At 36.9% G+C, this 17,137-nt stretch overlaps 1 protein-coding gene across 1 annotated transcript in view; it reads left to right on the top strand.

The window, feature by feature from the left end:
- The window catches only part of LOC116412020, a 388,305-nt gene that overhangs the window by 326,310 nt on the left and 44,858 nt on the right, over positions 1 to 17,137 (top strand). Inside the window, exons 306-325 of the mRNA XM_031905216.1 lie at positions 566 to 589; positions 825 to 878; positions 1,714 to 1,743; positions 2,393 to 2,446; positions 2,916 to 2,945; positions 3,672 to 3,722; positions 5,269 to 5,292; positions 5,480 to 5,533; positions 5,764 to 5,793; positions 5,992 to 6,045; positions 7,939 to 7,968; positions 8,983 to 9,033; positions 10,884 to 10,907; positions 11,078 to 11,131; positions 12,039 to 12,065; positions 13,965 to 14,018; positions 14,323 to 14,352; positions 15,359 to 15,412; positions 15,950 to 15,973; positions 16,532 to 16,582. Of these exons, the coding sequence (XP_031761076.1) occupies positions 566 to 589; positions 825 to 878; positions 1,714 to 1,743; positions 2,393 to 2,446; positions 2,916 to 2,945; positions 3,672 to 3,722; positions 5,269 to 5,292; positions 5,480 to 5,533; positions 5,764 to 5,793; positions 5,992 to 6,045; positions 7,939 to 7,968; positions 8,983 to 9,033; positions 10,884 to 10,907; positions 11,078 to 11,131; positions 12,039 to 12,065; positions 13,965 to 14,018; positions 14,323 to 14,352; positions 15,359 to 15,412; positions 15,950 to 15,973; positions 16,532 to 16,582 (804 nt within the window). The remainder of the gene's footprint in view (positions 1 to 565; positions 590 to 824; positions 879 to 1,713; positions 1,744 to 2,392; positions 2,447 to 2,915; positions 2,946 to 3,671; positions 3,723 to 5,268; positions 5,293 to 5,479; positions 5,534 to 5,763; positions 5,794 to 5,991; positions 6,046 to 7,938; positions 7,969 to 8,982; positions 9,034 to 10,883; positions 10,908 to 11,077; positions 11,132 to 12,038; positions 12,066 to 13,964; positions 14,019 to 14,322; positions 14,353 to 15,358; positions 15,413 to 15,949; positions 15,974 to 16,531; positions 16,583 to 17,137) is intronic.

Raw genomic sequence — 17,137 nt, 5'->3', positions numbered from 1 at the left:
CATAATTTAGATATAATACCGTTTGTTCATAAATCTACTTTTGGATATGCTCATACATACATATATAAGAATGGGGTCTTTCCCGTTGCTTGTGCTTACCAACATACTTTCAATTATCTCATTCTATTTCGAATTACAGTTTCTGAAACTTAAATATTTTTGATGTATGAAGTGCAAATAATTGAATATGAATTGAATTATGAAAAATCCCTAGCTGAAAGCTGGTGAGTTTCTGTAGCCTAGAAGATACACTTTCATAATTCAAGCTATTTCATTTATTTTTGTAAATAAATAAAATTTTTGGTACTCATTCAATATGAAGAATAGAATGTTTTTAAACAATTGGGCGCTTATTTAAAAAAATAATCAAAAACTCAACCAACATTTTTAATTTTTTTCAAATTAAACTCAAAAATACTCTCAAAATGTTGATAATATTGATCTACTTGTATGTGTCCTCAGTTAAACACTGGTTTAAGGTATAATATACCCTTGACTTTTTAATATTGACTATGGAAGGATGTTTTCCCAAATATAATGATGTGTTTTCTTTCTGTTTATGTAGAACCTGGAGTTCCAAGGCCTTCAGGTAAATTATCTTTTCAATTGGGAATTCTGTAAAAACAGCCCAAAAGAATCAAGAAAAAAAATTGTTGTTGTGAAATATTTGGACAAGACAAGTCTGTTAATATATTTATTCATTTTACAACAAATGTCTGAGTACAAATATAGATGGACCCGGCTTAACAGAAGCAAAGGGGCACAAAAAGTTCTATGTTTTTGACAAGTTGTTCTTTAACTCACTTTTTCACTTTTCAATGTAGCTGACTGGATCATAGAATTGGGACGCAATGGTCAGCCAACCAAATTCAAAGGGAGTAAGTAGAGAAAACATATTTGTTTTTGCAACATACACTCACACGCAATTCAAAATGTCTGTATATTTCTATTTATTTAGCACTAGTTGTAAATGTTGCATTGGTCATTTTTACAATAAATTCATAGAACAGAGTTGTCATTTACAATGGTTGGGGGTAGTGGGCAATCAACGGGGAAGACTTGAGGAGTTTAGGGTGCAGTAGATAGAATAAAGATATTAATACACTAATGAATGAAGGTAAAACAATGATGGGAACTTCCCCTTGAAAACTCGTGAAAAAGAAAACAATGAGGGGATTAACTTCTCCTTGTGTGAAGGACAGGCTGTCACTGACTATTCTATTCCTCTACTATTCTAAGCCTCCGTAGGCTTAACAAAACATTAATAAAATCACAAATTTCTGGGGAAAATTTCCAGAAAAATTTCAAAATTTTTCAAGAAACAATATCAGAAAAATCGAGTACTAGCAAAAACCCTAGAAAATATATAGTACTATTTTCCATATTTAACAGTGAGATATTAGCAGTTAAAGATTCATACTGCTAGGCAGGCTTCAGCTCTGCAGTTAACCCTAAGACTGCTGACTCTTGAAACAACAGTCTGGTATTAAAATGCAAATATCTACCCTTTATGCAAAGTCAATGGGGGTCATTTACATAGTTTTAAGAGAGAGGGGGGGAGGGAGACTGTATTTTATTTTTAATGTTTTTTTAATTCATTTATTATTGCAGCAGCTATGAATTGAAATTGTTTTGAAACATTTTTTCTATATATTAGGATTTTTTGAATTTAATGAATATCATAAAAATGATGTCTGAATTTTTTTCTTCTAGAACCTGTAGTGCCAATTCCTGGAAGTATAGGTAATTTACAAATGAACAATTAACAGTTTATGACACTGCACAATAAAATAGAAGTTCACTGAGGGGCAGATTCATCAAAGTACGAGTTCGAATCCCGAAATGGGTCAAATTCGGATTAGATACGAAAATTTCTGATGATCACAAATATCACAAAAATGCTACGGAAAAAACGGAATAGTCACGATAATGGCGATCCGAAAGTCCGAAAATTTTCATATCCGAACTATTGTAAATGGCGGGACAACGGGAAAACCTTTCTGGCTTTGAACCTTCAGTGCATGATTTTGGAAGCCTCCCATAGGGCTCAATGGCAACTATCATGGGGGTGACGATACCGAAGCTTGAATGGATCCCAAACTTTTGTACAATATGATTTTGTTGCACAAATTTAGTCAAAAAATACAAAAAAGTTGCGCAAAGGTATGAAAAAGTTGCAGAAAATACACACAGTATGAAAAAAATATGAATTAGTTGTATTAGGAGCGATCATACTTTGATGAATAAGCCCCTGTATGTATTGTTCCTCGATGTATTGGTCACCCCTCTGTGGGTCATTACTGGGCCCCTTTTCCCCTAGCCCCCCATGATAGTTACACCAATCATTATGGCTGACCTACAAACTATAAATGTTTTCTTTTTTTATGTTTAGGAAAGTGGATCATAGAAGTGAGAACACCAACACAAATAATTCTATATGAAGGAAGTGAGTATTTACAATATTTTTCATACTCTATATTTTAGGGGGTGCCGATAAAGAATTTGGATCACGGGGAGGCAGATTTGTCAAAATGTGCATTTACTTATTAAGAATAAACTTGATACTCAAACATAGGGTTTTTGCATTTAAAAATCTTTAATTTTTATACAGCCGTTAAAAATAAAGGAAAAATTTTATCAAAAATTGTGCAAAATAATTGGACTAGTGGTGACTAATTCCAATTAATTGAAAATGTGATTTTTGTCACATTTTTCCCACCACGATTTTCCAGATATTTATGAAACATTGCAAACAGGGTAATCGCGATCTTGTTTTTCAATGTTTTCAAAATCATAATTTGCAACTTTTTGGGAAAAGGATTTATATTACAATGTAACATCCATCTAAGAATTTAAAACACAATTAAAAGTTGTGAGTCATTCAAATTTCTTTCTTTTTTTTTCTTTTTTCAAAGTACCGATTGCACCAATTCCAGATTCAGATGGTAAGATGAACATATTATATATACCTTTTCCCTAATTGGGTCACCGATCCCTTTGCTGCTATAACTGCCCCTGCCCTTCTGGGAAGGTCCCCACTAGATGTTGCTGGGAGTTGCTCCCATTCAGCCACAAGAGCATTAGTTAGGCACTGATGTTGGGGATCAGGCTCACAGTCGGGGTTCCATCCCACAGGGGTTCAGTTGGGTTGCCCCTCCCTTTGCTGCTATAACTGCCCCTACCCTTCTGGGAAGGTTCCCACTAGATGTTGCTGGGAATTGCTCCCATTCAGCCACAAGAGCATTAGTGAGGTTGGGCACTGATGTTGGGGGTCAGGCTCACAGTCGGGGTTCCATCCCACAGGGGTTCAGTTGGGTTGCCCCTCCCTTTGCTGCTATAACTGCCCCTACCCTTCTGGGAAGGTTCCCACTAGATGTTGCTGGGAGTTGCTCCCATTCAGCCACAAGAGCATTAGTGAGGTTGGGCAGTGATGTTGGGGATCAGGCTGGGAGTTGCTCCCATTTCAAAAATTAGAAGGGGTGTGAACACATGTAATATTCCAGAGTAAAAAACAGGTGCCAGTTAAAAAAGGGGCATACAAATGTTTTACAAATGTGCCATAAAGTGTGTTCTTTGATACAGTCAGCATTATTACAGCATTGTGTAAATACCAGTTCACTGCACCTTTTGGTAAGAAATGAATAAAATAGCTTTTTTCTTGTATTTAACAGACTGGACCATAGAAACAGAACGTCCCTCTGTACCAGTTTTATATCAAGGGAGTGAGTATATTTGTAATATGTAGTATGTTGAGATGTTGCTCAATGCTAAGCATGACAATATAGTATCAAAGAGCCCCCCGGGACTGATTCATAGGAGGTTCCATCTGTATTACTGCAGCTACCAGACTTACAGTATATTCTAAGCATTGGTTACTCTTGAGCTTGGGTTCTAGTGTAGGAATATGGGCGAGTGGATAGAATAGTATTTATCTCATGTGAGTCAATGGTAGACACAAGTCAAGGACTCTCGTTGCTCCCAAAGTTTTCTTCTGGACATTGGATAACACATGAACATGTAGACTATTTCATTAAATAGAAAATTCATTTTGGCTTTCATTATTTAGAATGTAATTACTAATTATTAATCCATCAAATAACATATATAAATATTAAAAATAATATTTGAAAAGATTCTGCATTCTGAACCATACAGTACAAACTAAAAGAAAATACTCTCAGTCTACTGCAGGGATCCCCAACCTTTTATACTTGAACCACACTCAGATGTAAAAAGCATTGGTGAGCCACATAGTATGGAAACAGTTCTTTGGGGATGCCAAATAAGCGCCATATGGTAGCCCCATGGGACTGCAGGAGGCTCTGCTTGGGGTAAAACTGTGTCTCTGGGCTTCCAAAACTTTTTAGAGATTTAAAACTGGGCACCTACTGTGAGGCCACTGGGAGCAACATCCAATGGGGTGATGGGCAACATGTTGCTCACAAGCCACTGGTCTACTGCCTAGGCAAGTCCTGTCCCATCAATGCTTGTTGTTTATGGCAGACAAAGGATAAAGAATACAGCACAGTGTCACTTATTGATCTGTTAGTGGTTTTTAATTGGCCAGATACTGATCAGGCAGGTTTACAAACCCTGCATTTCCATACTTGTGATCCAATTCCTTAGGCCAAACAATCAAGTCAGCCTGATACTGTCCACCTCAAGGTGAGCATATCAGGAAAAGATCCCCTTGTTAGAATATTCCTCTGTGCTTGAGAAGAGCACAATGTATAGAACATGTGTTCATTTTTCTTCAGATCATTTTTTAGGAGAGTTTGTCTAAAGAGCCATAATGAGCTCTGTATGAACAAATCCTTCCATTTTCTCAGCTGCGTTTTGTGTCCCAGGCTTACAGACAGTGAAGTAGTCATTAAAAGAGGGGGTTTAGCAGAGGACTGGTCATTTGATAAGCACCTCCTTCTCCCAGAACTGCACTGAGCATGAAAGCTCAAAATGAAAGTACTAGATTAGGCAAATGGAATGTTCTAGGCATGTCTTATTCATTGACTCATGTTGCCCAAGGGGGTTAACAAAAAAAAAACCCTTTCAGTTGTCCAGAGCTGTAATGTTATACACAAATTGACTTTTGGTTCAGTCGGGAGTTAGCCAAATCCTAACCCTACAAAAAAGCACTGTGATTGGGCCAGATTCTGAATTAGGTACTCCCCCCCAGTTCAAATATAGATCTAGCTGTATATGACTGTATCTTTAATATTCCATTTATATGTTTTTATTGATTGTAATCTAGTACCTGCCTTCTTTTTTTAGAACCTGGAGAACCAGTTCCTGAAGGTAATTTGTGCTCCAACATCTATAGAACATACTGTAGAAGTCAAGCCTACTCAACTGGAAGAATATTGGGTTTCTCTGTATATTCAATATGGGGGATGCATTCAATGTTAGTTGGGAAATATTAAAGTCATGGCCCCTTTCTATTCTATCAAGGTAACTAACAAATATTTGTTTTTTTATTGAGCAGTAAAATGGATTATACAACTGGGACGTCCAGGACAACCAACAAGGTTTAAAGGAAGTAAGTATAAACTATGAAATATGCTTAGTATATGGGGCCTATACTGGTATAGTTTAAGGTGGGAGAATTCTTTTGTTGGGGGATTTCCATCTAGTGATGCCACAAATACCACCCTACCCCCCCAAGACACTCCCCTATTTACAGCTCCCCTATTTATGGGCTGTATACTTACATATCATAGGAGAAACCCCTCTATGACTTTTGCTCAAACCAGTCTAATCTTTTTTCAGAACCAGTCAATCCAATCCCTGGAGCAAGAGGTAAGTCATTTATGAAATGTTATATATTTTTGTTGTATTTAGTTATTCGTTAACGGATAGTGAACGTGTACCGTAACTATATGCCAGTAATGTTATGTATATCCTAATAATATATATATGTACAGGTGTTTTTCTGTCTACTATTCACTGTTCTATAACAAACTAACTCTTATATATCCCATGACTTGTTTTGTTCAGGAAAGTGGTTGATAAGAGTCATATTGCCAACTGGAGTAGAGGAATATGTAGGAAGTGAGTATTTAGAATGTTTTATAAACTATAATGATGGAAATATAATACCGGTATGGGATTTAACCATGAAATAAACCCAATAGGGCTGTTCTGCCCCAATAAGGGGTAATTATATCTTAGTTGGGATCAAGTACAGGTACTGTTTTATTATTACAGAGAAAAGGGAATCATTTAACCATGAAATAAACCCAATAGGGCTGTTCTGCCCCAATAAGGGGTAATTATATCTTAGTTGGGATCAAGTACAGGTACTGTTTTATTATTACAGAGAAAAGGGAATCATTTAACCATTAAATAAACCCAATAGGGCTGTTCTGCCCCAATAAGGGGTAATTATATCTTAGTTGGGATCAAGTACAGGTACGGTTTTATTATTACAGAGAAAAGGGAATCATTTAACCATTAAATAAACCCAATAGGGCTGTTCTGCCCCCAATAAGGGGTAATTATATCTTAGTTGGGATCAAGTACAGGTACTGTTTTATTATTACAGAGAAAAGGGAATCATTTAACCATGAAATAAACCCAATAGGGCTGTTCTGCCCCCAATAAGGGGTAATTATATCTTAGTTGGGATCAAGTACAGGTACGGTTTTATTATTACAGAGAAAAGGGAATAATTTAACCATTAAATAAACCCAATAGGGCTGTTCTGCCCCCAATAAGGGGTAATTATATCTTAGTTGGGATCAAGTACAGGTACGGTTTTATTATTACAGAGAAAAGGGAATAATTTAACCATTAAATAAACCCAATAGGGCTGTTCTGCCCCAATAAGGGGTAATTATATCTTAGTTGGGATCAAGTACAGGTACTGTTTTATTATTACAGAGAAAAGGGAATCATTTAACCATTAAATAAACCCAATAGGGCTGTTCTGCCCCAATAAGGGGTAATTATATCTTAGTTGGGATCAAGTACAGGTACTGTTTTATTATTACAGAGAAAAGGGAATCATTTAACCATGAAATAAACCCAATAGGGCTGTTCTGCCCCCAATAAGGGGTAATTATATCTTAGTTGGGATCAAGTACAGGTACGGTTTTATTATTACAGAGAAAAGGGAATCATTTAACCATGAAATAAACCCAATAACGCATTGTGAAATCTGATTATTTAAGTAGAAAAATATTACACTTAAGTCTGTAATATACAGATAAGGGAAGAGATTTACAAAATATATAAAAAAAAAACATGTAATCATCAGTAAACCATTGATCCATATCCCTATGAATATTTCACAGCTTCTACCCACCTTATGTGTAAAACAACAATTTTTTATTCAGAGATTTCAGTGTAGGGATACATTTTCAGGGGTTGGATGAGACTCTCACGAGGGTTGAATTAAGGATTTAAACAGGGAAATCCAGAAAAATTACTGGCACTTTTCTGATTGAACAACCATTTCCAAAGTCAGGAAAGTGATAAAACAATGCTACATTTATCATGTGTCAATTTGTCAGAATAATGAATATTTTTAAAATTCAGAATATAAAAAAAATTCAGAATATTTGACACTTTAGAATATTTTAGACAAACTAAACTGGCCGACAGAAATTCACATGAAGGTCCATTTCGTCAACTGAACTGCTTTCTTCATTGGCAAATCTGACAAATAAACTGAATAACGGGTGCAAAATCTAAATCTGGGTAATTTTCCCTCCCACTTTAATAGAAAAAAAAATACATTTTCAAAAACAAAAGAGAAAAAAAATTGTGCATTTTGAATATTTGTATTTGAAATACATAATCAGTATTTGCTTTTACGTCAGAGCACGATAAATTATATTTCAAAGAAATTTGGGGTCGCATCACACAATATCATATTATTAAGAATAACAATTTTCATTTTGAATTTACATTTTTACTATGTGACCCTTTTATTTTTTTTAGAACCTGTGTCTCCCATTATAGGGACAGACGGTAAGTAAAATATCAATTGCAAATTGTAAACATTAGTAGGTTGTAACATAACTAATTTTCAGTTTTGGGTAAACATTAGCGATGAGTAGTGATGAGCGAATTTTTTTACCAGGCATGGATTTGCAGCGAATTGTTTTGCGAAACTTCTGTGAAAAGTTGCGGCAAATTGGGCACAGGCGCATCAAAAAGGGCACACTCATGTCAAATTGGGGGTGGCCACGTCAGAAAAAAGACGCGGTCGTAGCAAAATTGGTAAAAAAAAACGCAGGTAATAAAAAAAATAGACAAGGGCGACAGAAAATAGATGTGGACGACAAAAAAATCGTGCAACAAATGCGGTTCGCCATTTCGCAAATTTTATTGTGAAGCGAAACGGGACAGATTCGCTCATCACTAGCGATGAGTGAATTTTCTACATTTCACCATTGGCGAATTGGTTCGCAAAAATTTGCCGCAGAAAATTTGTCACGCGTCAGCAAAAAGTTATGGTTGCGTCATAATAGGCGCGGTCGTGGCAAAAAAGACACAAAAAACTAGTTTTGCAGAATTTTTGCTGTTTCTCAAATGTTTCAGCGAACCAAAACGGGACAGATTCGCTCATCACTATTAAACATTTAAAAGGGGTCATTTACAAAGACCCAAAAACTGGCACAAAATCTCACCCTTTAGTTATCGTCCAATTACCACTTACACAGCGCCCATTGGCCCTTCCTTAGTTGGGTTTGACTCACAAGCAAGTTTGCACACAAGTTGGGGGGAGCAGGGGGGACACCTAGGTTACTCCTCCGGCCCCTCAAGAATACAGAACCGCAGAGCAAACATTACTGTAACCTCAGGAAGTGCAGGTCCCAGGAAACGGTGCCTTTGGGTGCAGAATAGGGTGCAGAATCAGAAAAACATGGGACTTTGCCCTGTTATTTGTACAGAAATAAGAAATAGAAAAGCTACATATGCGGAATAAAATACATGATAGTGTTTATGTACCTACTAACTGTTACCGCATTCTTTTATTAGAGTGGATCGTTGAAACAGAGCAGCCGACTGTACCAGTGCCCTACAAACCCGGTAAGTGCATTCTGTAGTAAATTGAGATATGGAACACTTTATGCACAAAATTCCAAGAGCTGGAACAAACAAACTTTGCCTTTTTTTTTTTAGAACACAATTAAGAATAATAATGCACTATGCCCAGGGTTGGACTGGGCCAGTGGGACACCAGAAATAAACCCGGTGGGCCCCGGCGGCCCAGACCTGACCCTTGCCGGCGCTCCCCCGCCGACCATTCCTCCCCTGATGCATTAAACTTATGCACGCTCAGGGGAGGATGTCGGGTGGGGGGTAAGGGAGGCTCAGCGGGGGCCCAAGCATGGGGTTAGGGGGTACAGGGGGAGATGCGGCCGGCAGGGGCACCTGCATCCCCCAGTCTGACCCTCACTATACCTCCTTAGGTTGCCTTGGCAAACTATTAACAGACTGCATTCTACTCACTTTAGATTTTTTCATTATTCCATTAAGTTCAAGTTTTTAAAAAATACATCCCATGTTTTGTTAACTTTTTTTTATTAAAAGAAAATTCAACATGTTTGATCTGTCAAGTAACATTGAGTCCTATGGAGGCTTAGAATAGCAGAGGAATAGAATAGTCAGTGACAGCCTGTCCTTGAACTTTCAATGAAAAGTTAATTCCCTCGTTGTTTTCAGTTTCACCCAGCTTCAAGGGGAAGTTATTCCCTCATTGTTTTCAGTTTCACCCAGTTTCAAGGGGAAGTTATTCCCTCATTGTTTTCAGTTTCACCCAGCTTCAAGGGGAAGTTATTCCCTCATTGTTTTCAGTTTCACCCAGTTTCAAGGGGAAGTTATTCCCTCATTGTTTTCAGTTTCACCCAGCTTCAAGGGGAAGTTATTCCCTCATTGTTTTCAGTTTCACCCAGTTTCAAGGGGAAGTTATTCCCTCATTGTTTTCAGTTTCACCCAGCTTCAAGGGGAAGTTATTCCCTCATTGTTTTCAGTTTCACCCAGTTTCAAGGGGAAGTTAATCTCCTCATTGTTTTCAGTTTCACCCAGTTTCAAGGGGAAGTTAATCCCCTCATTGTTTTCAGTTTCACCCAGCTTCAAGGGGAAGTTAATTCCCTCATTGTTTTCAGTTTCACCCAGTTTCAAGGGGAAGTGAATTCCCTCATTGTTTTCAGTTTCACCCAGTTTCAAGGGGAAGTGAATCCCCTCATTGTTTTCAGTTTCACCCAGTTTCAAGGGGAAGTGAATTCCCTCATTGTTTTCAGTTTCACCCAGTTTCAAGGGGAAGTTAATCCCCTCATTGTTTTCAGTCTCACCCAGTTTCAAGGGGAAGTTAATCCCATCATTGTTTTCTGTTTCACCCAGTTTCAAGGGGAAGTTAATTCCCTCATTGTTTTCAGTCTCACCCAGTTTCAAGGGGAAGTTAATCCCATCATTGTTTTCTGTTTCACCCAGTTTCAAGGGGAAGTTAATCCCCTGATTGTTTTCAGTTTCACCCAGTTTCAAGGGGAAGTGAATCCCCTCATTGCTTTCAGTTTCACCCAGTTTCAAGGCCAGAAAAATCCGAATTGTAGTAAATGTGCCCCTCAATCTTTAATGAAATCAGAACAAGTGAAGACATAGGGCGTGTTTACTAAGATTGGAGATAAATATCTCCGATGATGTTGCCCATAGCAACCAATCAGCAATAAGATTTGAACAGTCACCTACAAGTTAGAATTCAAAGCAAAGACCTCATTGGTTGTTAACCTGCTGCCAGTTCAAACAATGAAATAAACAAGTTAATATTTACATTTTTACCTTATTTGGCTTTTTCTGCATATTGCTAAATCACCAATAGTTCATGATCTGACAACTGTAATTCACCTTTCTTAATTTTTATTTTTTGATTTATTTTTTAGAACCTGGTGCTCCAACTCCTACAGGTAATTTCCTGGTTATGTTGAAAGATTGTATAACAATAATATTGTATGAAGATTTCTTTTTAAGTAGATTTTGTATTTTTGATATAGAAAAATGTAAGTTGTTACCATTGTAACATATTTAGGTTTTGTCAGAGTCGCCCATAACATGAAATTCATTTGTTCGTATTTAGGAGACTTTATCATAGAATTAACAACCGGTGATAAACCCACTAAATTCAAAGGAAGTAAGTATGGGAAATATATGTTATTTTAACACATGCAATCACTGTCTGTGTATAAATAATTGTGTACAGGTATGGGGCCTGTTATCCAGAATGCTTGGGAGCTGGGGTTTCCCAGATAAGGGGCCTTCCGTAATTCGGATCTCCCACCTTAAGTAAAAAAATGATTTAAACAGTAATTAAACCCAATAGGGCTGTTCTGCCCCCAATAAGGGGTAATTATATCTTAGTTGGGATCAAGTACAGGTACTGTTTTATTATTACAGAGAAAAGGGAATCATTTAACCATTAAATAAACCCAATAGGGCTGTTCTGCCCCCAATAAGGGGTAATTATATCTTAGTTGGGATCAAGTACAGGTACTGTTTTATTATTACAGAGAAAAGGGAATCATTTAACCATGAAATAAACCCAATAGGGCTGTTCTGCCCCAATAAGGGGTAATTATATCTTAGTTGGGATCAAGTACAGGTACTGTTTTATTATTACAGAGAAAAGGGAATCATTTAACCATTAAATAAACCCAATAGGGCTGTTCTGCCCCCAATAAGGGGTAATTATATCTTAGTTGGGATCAAGTACAGGTACTGTTTTATTATTACAGAGAAAAGGGAATCATTTAACCATGAAATAAACCCAATAGGGCTGTTCTGCCCCCAATAAGGGGTAATTATATCTTAGTTGGGATCAAGTACAGGTACTGTTTTATTATTACAGAGAAAAAGGAAACCATTTTAAAAAATGTGAATTATTTGATTACAATGGAGTCTATGGGAGATGGCCTTTCCATAATTCGGAAGTTTCTGGATAATGGGTTTCCAGATAAGGGGTCCGACACCTGTATAAGATGTATTCTGGGTCACAAAAAAAAGGTATAATATATTGTGTTTAAATGTTTTTTTTTATCTAGAACCTGTAGCACCTGGAAAAACAAAAGGTAATTGCAAAACTACTTGTGTTTATTTTCTACACTTTCTCACACATACACACAAAGTAAATTCATTCTTTTAAACAAAATACAAAATTATTATCTCAAAAGTAGCGATGAGCAAATCTGTACCGTTTCGCTTTGCTGAAAAATTAGCAAAACGGCGAAAATGTCATTTGGTTAATGGGCGCAACATTTTCTTTCTGATGGGCGTCATTTTTTTTTAATGCGGGCAATTTTTTAAAAACATTATTCAGTGAAATACACAACCATTTATTGGCTCAGAATTTAAACACAAAATTCAAAAACAAAACATACTGTACCAAAAATGGAAAGGTACATCCCAATGCCCCATGGCACCCACTCTCCTTCCTAATGCGTTTCGCACACTAGGTGCTTCATCAGAGGATGAAGCACCACTTCCTCTGATGAAGCACCTAGTGTGCGAAACGCATTAGGAAGGAGAGTGGGTGCCATGGGGCATTGGGATGTACCTTTCCATTTGGTACAGTATGTTTTGTTTTTGAATTTTGTGTTTAAATTCTGAGCCAATAAATGGTTGTGTATTTCACTGAATAATAAGTTTCATTAATTTTTTTAAAATGCTGAGAATTTTTCTGCCCATTTTGTCGCCCATTTCTCAAAAAAAAAAATCATCAATACCGAAACACGGAAATTTGTTGCGAATCCATGCCTGGCGAATTATTTCGCCCATCACTACTCAAAAGTATAGCTCATGAATACTATTAATGATTAGAACCCAATTTATCAGTTATTGGACTGTTCAAGCCTGAACAATTGCTAAAACTTTCTTGGCTGTCAGAAAAAAGTTGTCCAAAAATTTTTTAGACCAGGTGACACATTTATTAAACATACAATATCAAGAAATTGGTAAATGGTAGGGATGCACCGAACCCACTTTTTTGGGTTCGGCTGAAACCCCGAACAAACACTGAAGGATTCAGCCGAATCCCGAACTGAATCCAAATCCTAATTAACATTTGTTAAATTAGGATTGGAAGGGGTTAAAAATGAATAAATGCAGATACGTTGCTTGGAATGAAACATATAACCATTTACTAGGGCAGTGTTTTTCAACCTTTTTTGGGCAAAGGCACACTTGTTTCATGAAAAAAATCACGAGGCACACCACCATTAGAAAATGTTAAAAAATTTAACTCTGTGCCCAGCAGCAGTGCCCCCCTAGTACACTGGTGCCAAGAGCAGTGCCCCCCTAGTACATTGGTGCCCAGCAGCAGTGCCCCCTAGTACATTGGTGCCAAGAGCAGTGCCCCCCTAGTACATTGGTGCCCAGCAGCAGTGCCCCCCTAGTACATTGGTGCCCAGCAGCAGTGCCCCCTAGTACATTGGTGCCAAGAGCAGTGCCCCCCTAGTACATTGGTGCCCAGCAGCAGTGCCCCCCTAGTTCATTGGTGCCAAGAGCAGTGCCCCCCTAGTACATTGGTGCCCTGCCTACGGCACACCAGGCAACATCTCGCGGCACACTAGTGTGCCGCGGAACAGTGGTTGAAAAACGCTGTACTAGGGATTCGGCTTTCGGCCGAAAAATGTTTCCATATGGCAATTTAACCCTTTCCGAATGCTAATTACGATTCGGTTCACCCAGGAACACGGATCAGGTCGAAACCGAATCCTTACAAAAAAGCTTGGATTTGGCCAAAACCCGAACCGAATCCGGGATTCAGTGCATCCCTAGTAAATGGTTATATGTTTCATTCCAAGCGACGTATCTGCATTTATTCCTAATTATTCCATTCACTCACAATATTTAATAACCATGTACTATATTCTGGGCGGATATGTTTTTCTATTTATGAGGGTGATGTTTTTGATGAAAGTCTGATTGTAATAAATCAAATCACAAATTATTTGTACTATTATTTTTAGGAACATGGATCATAAGAGTCACTTGGCCAACAGGAGTTGAGTACTATGAAGGACGTAAGTAGAAACTTTAAATAATTTAGAAATTATAACAGCTTGATGACAGCAACTTGATAGATTTAAAGGTGTGGCTATATAAATATCTTGAGAGCCAGATTAGCATGGCAATAAATGAGTCTGTTTGAAACCAATCAGGGCCATTTGGCAGGAAAGGGGGTGCTGTCTACTGCCCAAACCACCATGTTGCTCTATATACTTCTCTTTCAAAATCTTTTGTTCTCTTTATCTATATTATAATGTGATATATTTGTTCTAATAATATAAAGTAATATTGACATTTTTTGTTTGACTATTTTTGTAGGACCCATTTCTGCAATCCCAGGAACAGATGGTAAGTTAACCACAGCCTACTGAAACAGAACTATACCAATAAAAGGAAACACAGAACTGTAGTGTAAGAAATGGTTTTAGTATAAGGCATCTTCTCTTTCTTTCTCTTCTGTCTTTCTCTTCTCTCTCTTCTTTCTTTCTTTCTTTCTTTATCTTCTCTCTCTTCTTTCTTCATCTCTCTGTTCTTTCTTTCTCTTCTTAATTTCTCTTTTCTTTCTTCTTTCTCTTCTCTCGCTCTCTCTTTCTTTCTCTTCTCTCTCTTCTTTCTTTCTCTTCTCTCGCTCTTCCTTCTTTCTCTTCTCTCTCTCTTCCCTCTCTTCTTTCATTCTCTCTCTTCTCTCTCTTCTTTCTTCATCTTCTCTCTCTTCTTTCTTTCTCTTCTCTCTCTTCTTTCTTCATCTCTCTCTTCTTTCTCTTCTCTCTTCTTAATTTCTCTTTTCTTTCTTCTTTCTCTTCTCTTGCTCTCTCTTCTTTCTTTCTCTTCTCTCTCTTCTTTCTTTCTCTTCTCTCTCTTCTTTCTTCATCTCTCTCTTCTTTCTCTTCTCTCTTCTTAATTTCTCTTTTCTTTCTTCTTTCTCTTCTCTCGCTCTCTCTTCTTTCTTTCTTTCTCTTCTCTCTCTTCTTTCTTTCTCTTCTCTCTCTCTTCCCTCTCTTCTTTCATTCTTTCTCTTCTCTCTCTTCTTTCTTTCTCTTCTCTCTCTTCTTTCTTTCTCTTCTCTCTCTTCTTTCTCTTCTCTCTCTTCTTTCTTTCTCTCTTCTTTCTTTTTTTCTTGGCATGACAAAGGAACCACCTTGTATCTTTCTAGGATTGTACTTGCCATTCACATGTCAGCCTACCATTCAGTTACCCCAAGTATAATAACATTCAAACATGTATGTAATGTAACAAAATGTGGTACAACAAATATAAAATACACATTTTTTTTAAAGCTCTATAATGAAAATATATTTTGTGGCAGTGATTGTTATATGTAATCTGAAAGTTATATGTTAATGGTTGTGTTTAGGAGACTGGATAATTGAAACAGAGCAGCCAACTTTACCAGTTCCATATGAGGAAGGTAAATCTAAACAGTTTAAATATCTTAAATATATTAAATTATATTTTAATATAACATTTAATCTGCTAATAAAATTTAATTGTAACAATTAATTCAGCTCTCTATGCTAATTTTATATTCAACACATTCCACTGTGTTCCACCATATCCTTCAAAATCCCTTGTGTCATCCATTGGAAATTTCTCTGTTTGTCTTCTGTTTTATTTTTGTTTTTTATTTTGTGTTTTTATATGACAAGTTTTAATGTACACAAGTTACACTATAAGCCCAAAAAGTATTACGGCACCTGTCTGACCAACATCTCATTCCAAAACCAAGGGTATAAATATGAAGTTGGTGGTCTTTGTGCTGATAACACAACATTTACCCTTTACTGTTCTGGAAAGACTTTCCACTAGATGTTGAAACATTGTTGGTGGGATTGGCTTCAGTTTATCCATAATCGAGTGGGCATGTTTGTGATTAGGTCTGGCTCACAGATAGAAACAAAAATTGCTTTTAAACTGTGATTCTCATTTATTATTTTTCCCTTTTTAGAACCTGGGGCTAAACTTCCAACAGGTAATGAATTTATCTAATATGATTTGATTAAATTGAATATGGAAAAACATTAAAGTAAAACACTATACATCTCCTAATCTAATAAGCAAGTTCAAGGGGTGGATTTTTAAGCCACTCCCTGTACTCCCCATTTACATTCTGTCTCCTCTTCCTCCTTTGAACTTTGTATTGAAAATGCTGGCACAATATAAGCATTGTTTTTAATAAGAAGTCATTACCACTACCACTTATACAGAATGAGTGGATCTGAATTAATAATCATTTTTTCACATACTACCAATGAGTTTTAATGCAACACTTGTTAATTCCCAGGGCTTAATGATTCAGTGAGGTGTTAGAGCTCAGCGCTGCCACCTGACAAGCAGGAAAGTCTAAATAATGTGGGAAATACTGTGTATATCAAACCAGGAACAATTCTGGATTCCTTACCTTTACATTTACCCAAGCTTCCACTTTTGTTCTTGTATTAGTCAAGTTTTAAATACACAGAAGCTGCTGTATGATATTGTTTGCAAATATTTTTTTAAATCATAAATATAATTACTTGTTTTTCTTTAGACTGGATCATAGAATTTGGACAGTCCGGTCAGCCATCAAAGTTTAAAGGAAGTGAGTATATTTCCGTAGTTTTGATATCCAAACATCATATATTTCAAAATATAAGCACTGTTACTACATGGGGGGGTGATTTATCAATGTTCAGATTCTATATTTTTTAATGATTTGTAATTTTTACACTAAGGGGCACATTTACTAATCCATGAATGGACCAAAAGCGTCTGAATGCGTTTTTTTTCGTAATGATTGGTATTTTTGCGACTTTTTCGTCGCTGTCGCGATTTTTCGTATTTTGCACGACTTTTTCGTCGCCGTTACGACTTTATCGTATATTTTCCGCGAATTTTTCGGCAGCGGCGCGAAGAAATCGGATTGGTTTTTCCGCTGTTTACAATTGCTCAATATGAAAAAATCGCGGTGAGACGAAAAAGTAGCGCAAAATACGATAAAGTCGTGACGGCGATGAAAAAATCGAGCAAAATACAAAAACGCAACGGCAGCGAAAAAGTCGCAAAATTTTTGTTTCCAATCCGATTTTTTCCCATTCGGGGTTCAGATTCGTTTATTAGTAAATGTGCCCCTTAAACTCCCAATATTTGAATTATG

This window comes from Xenopus tropicalis, chromosome 7 (assembly GCF_000004195.4).
Source record: "Xenopus tropicalis strain Nigerian chromosome 7, UCB_Xtro_10.0, whole genome shotgun sequence".
In the NCBI taxonomy this organism is placed as follows: Eukaryota; Metazoa; Chordata; class Amphibia; order Anura; family Pipidae; genus Xenopus; species Xenopus tropicalis.
The sequence above is the reverse complement of the archived record's forward strand: the minus strand, read 5'-3'. Positions and strand labels throughout refer to the sequence as shown.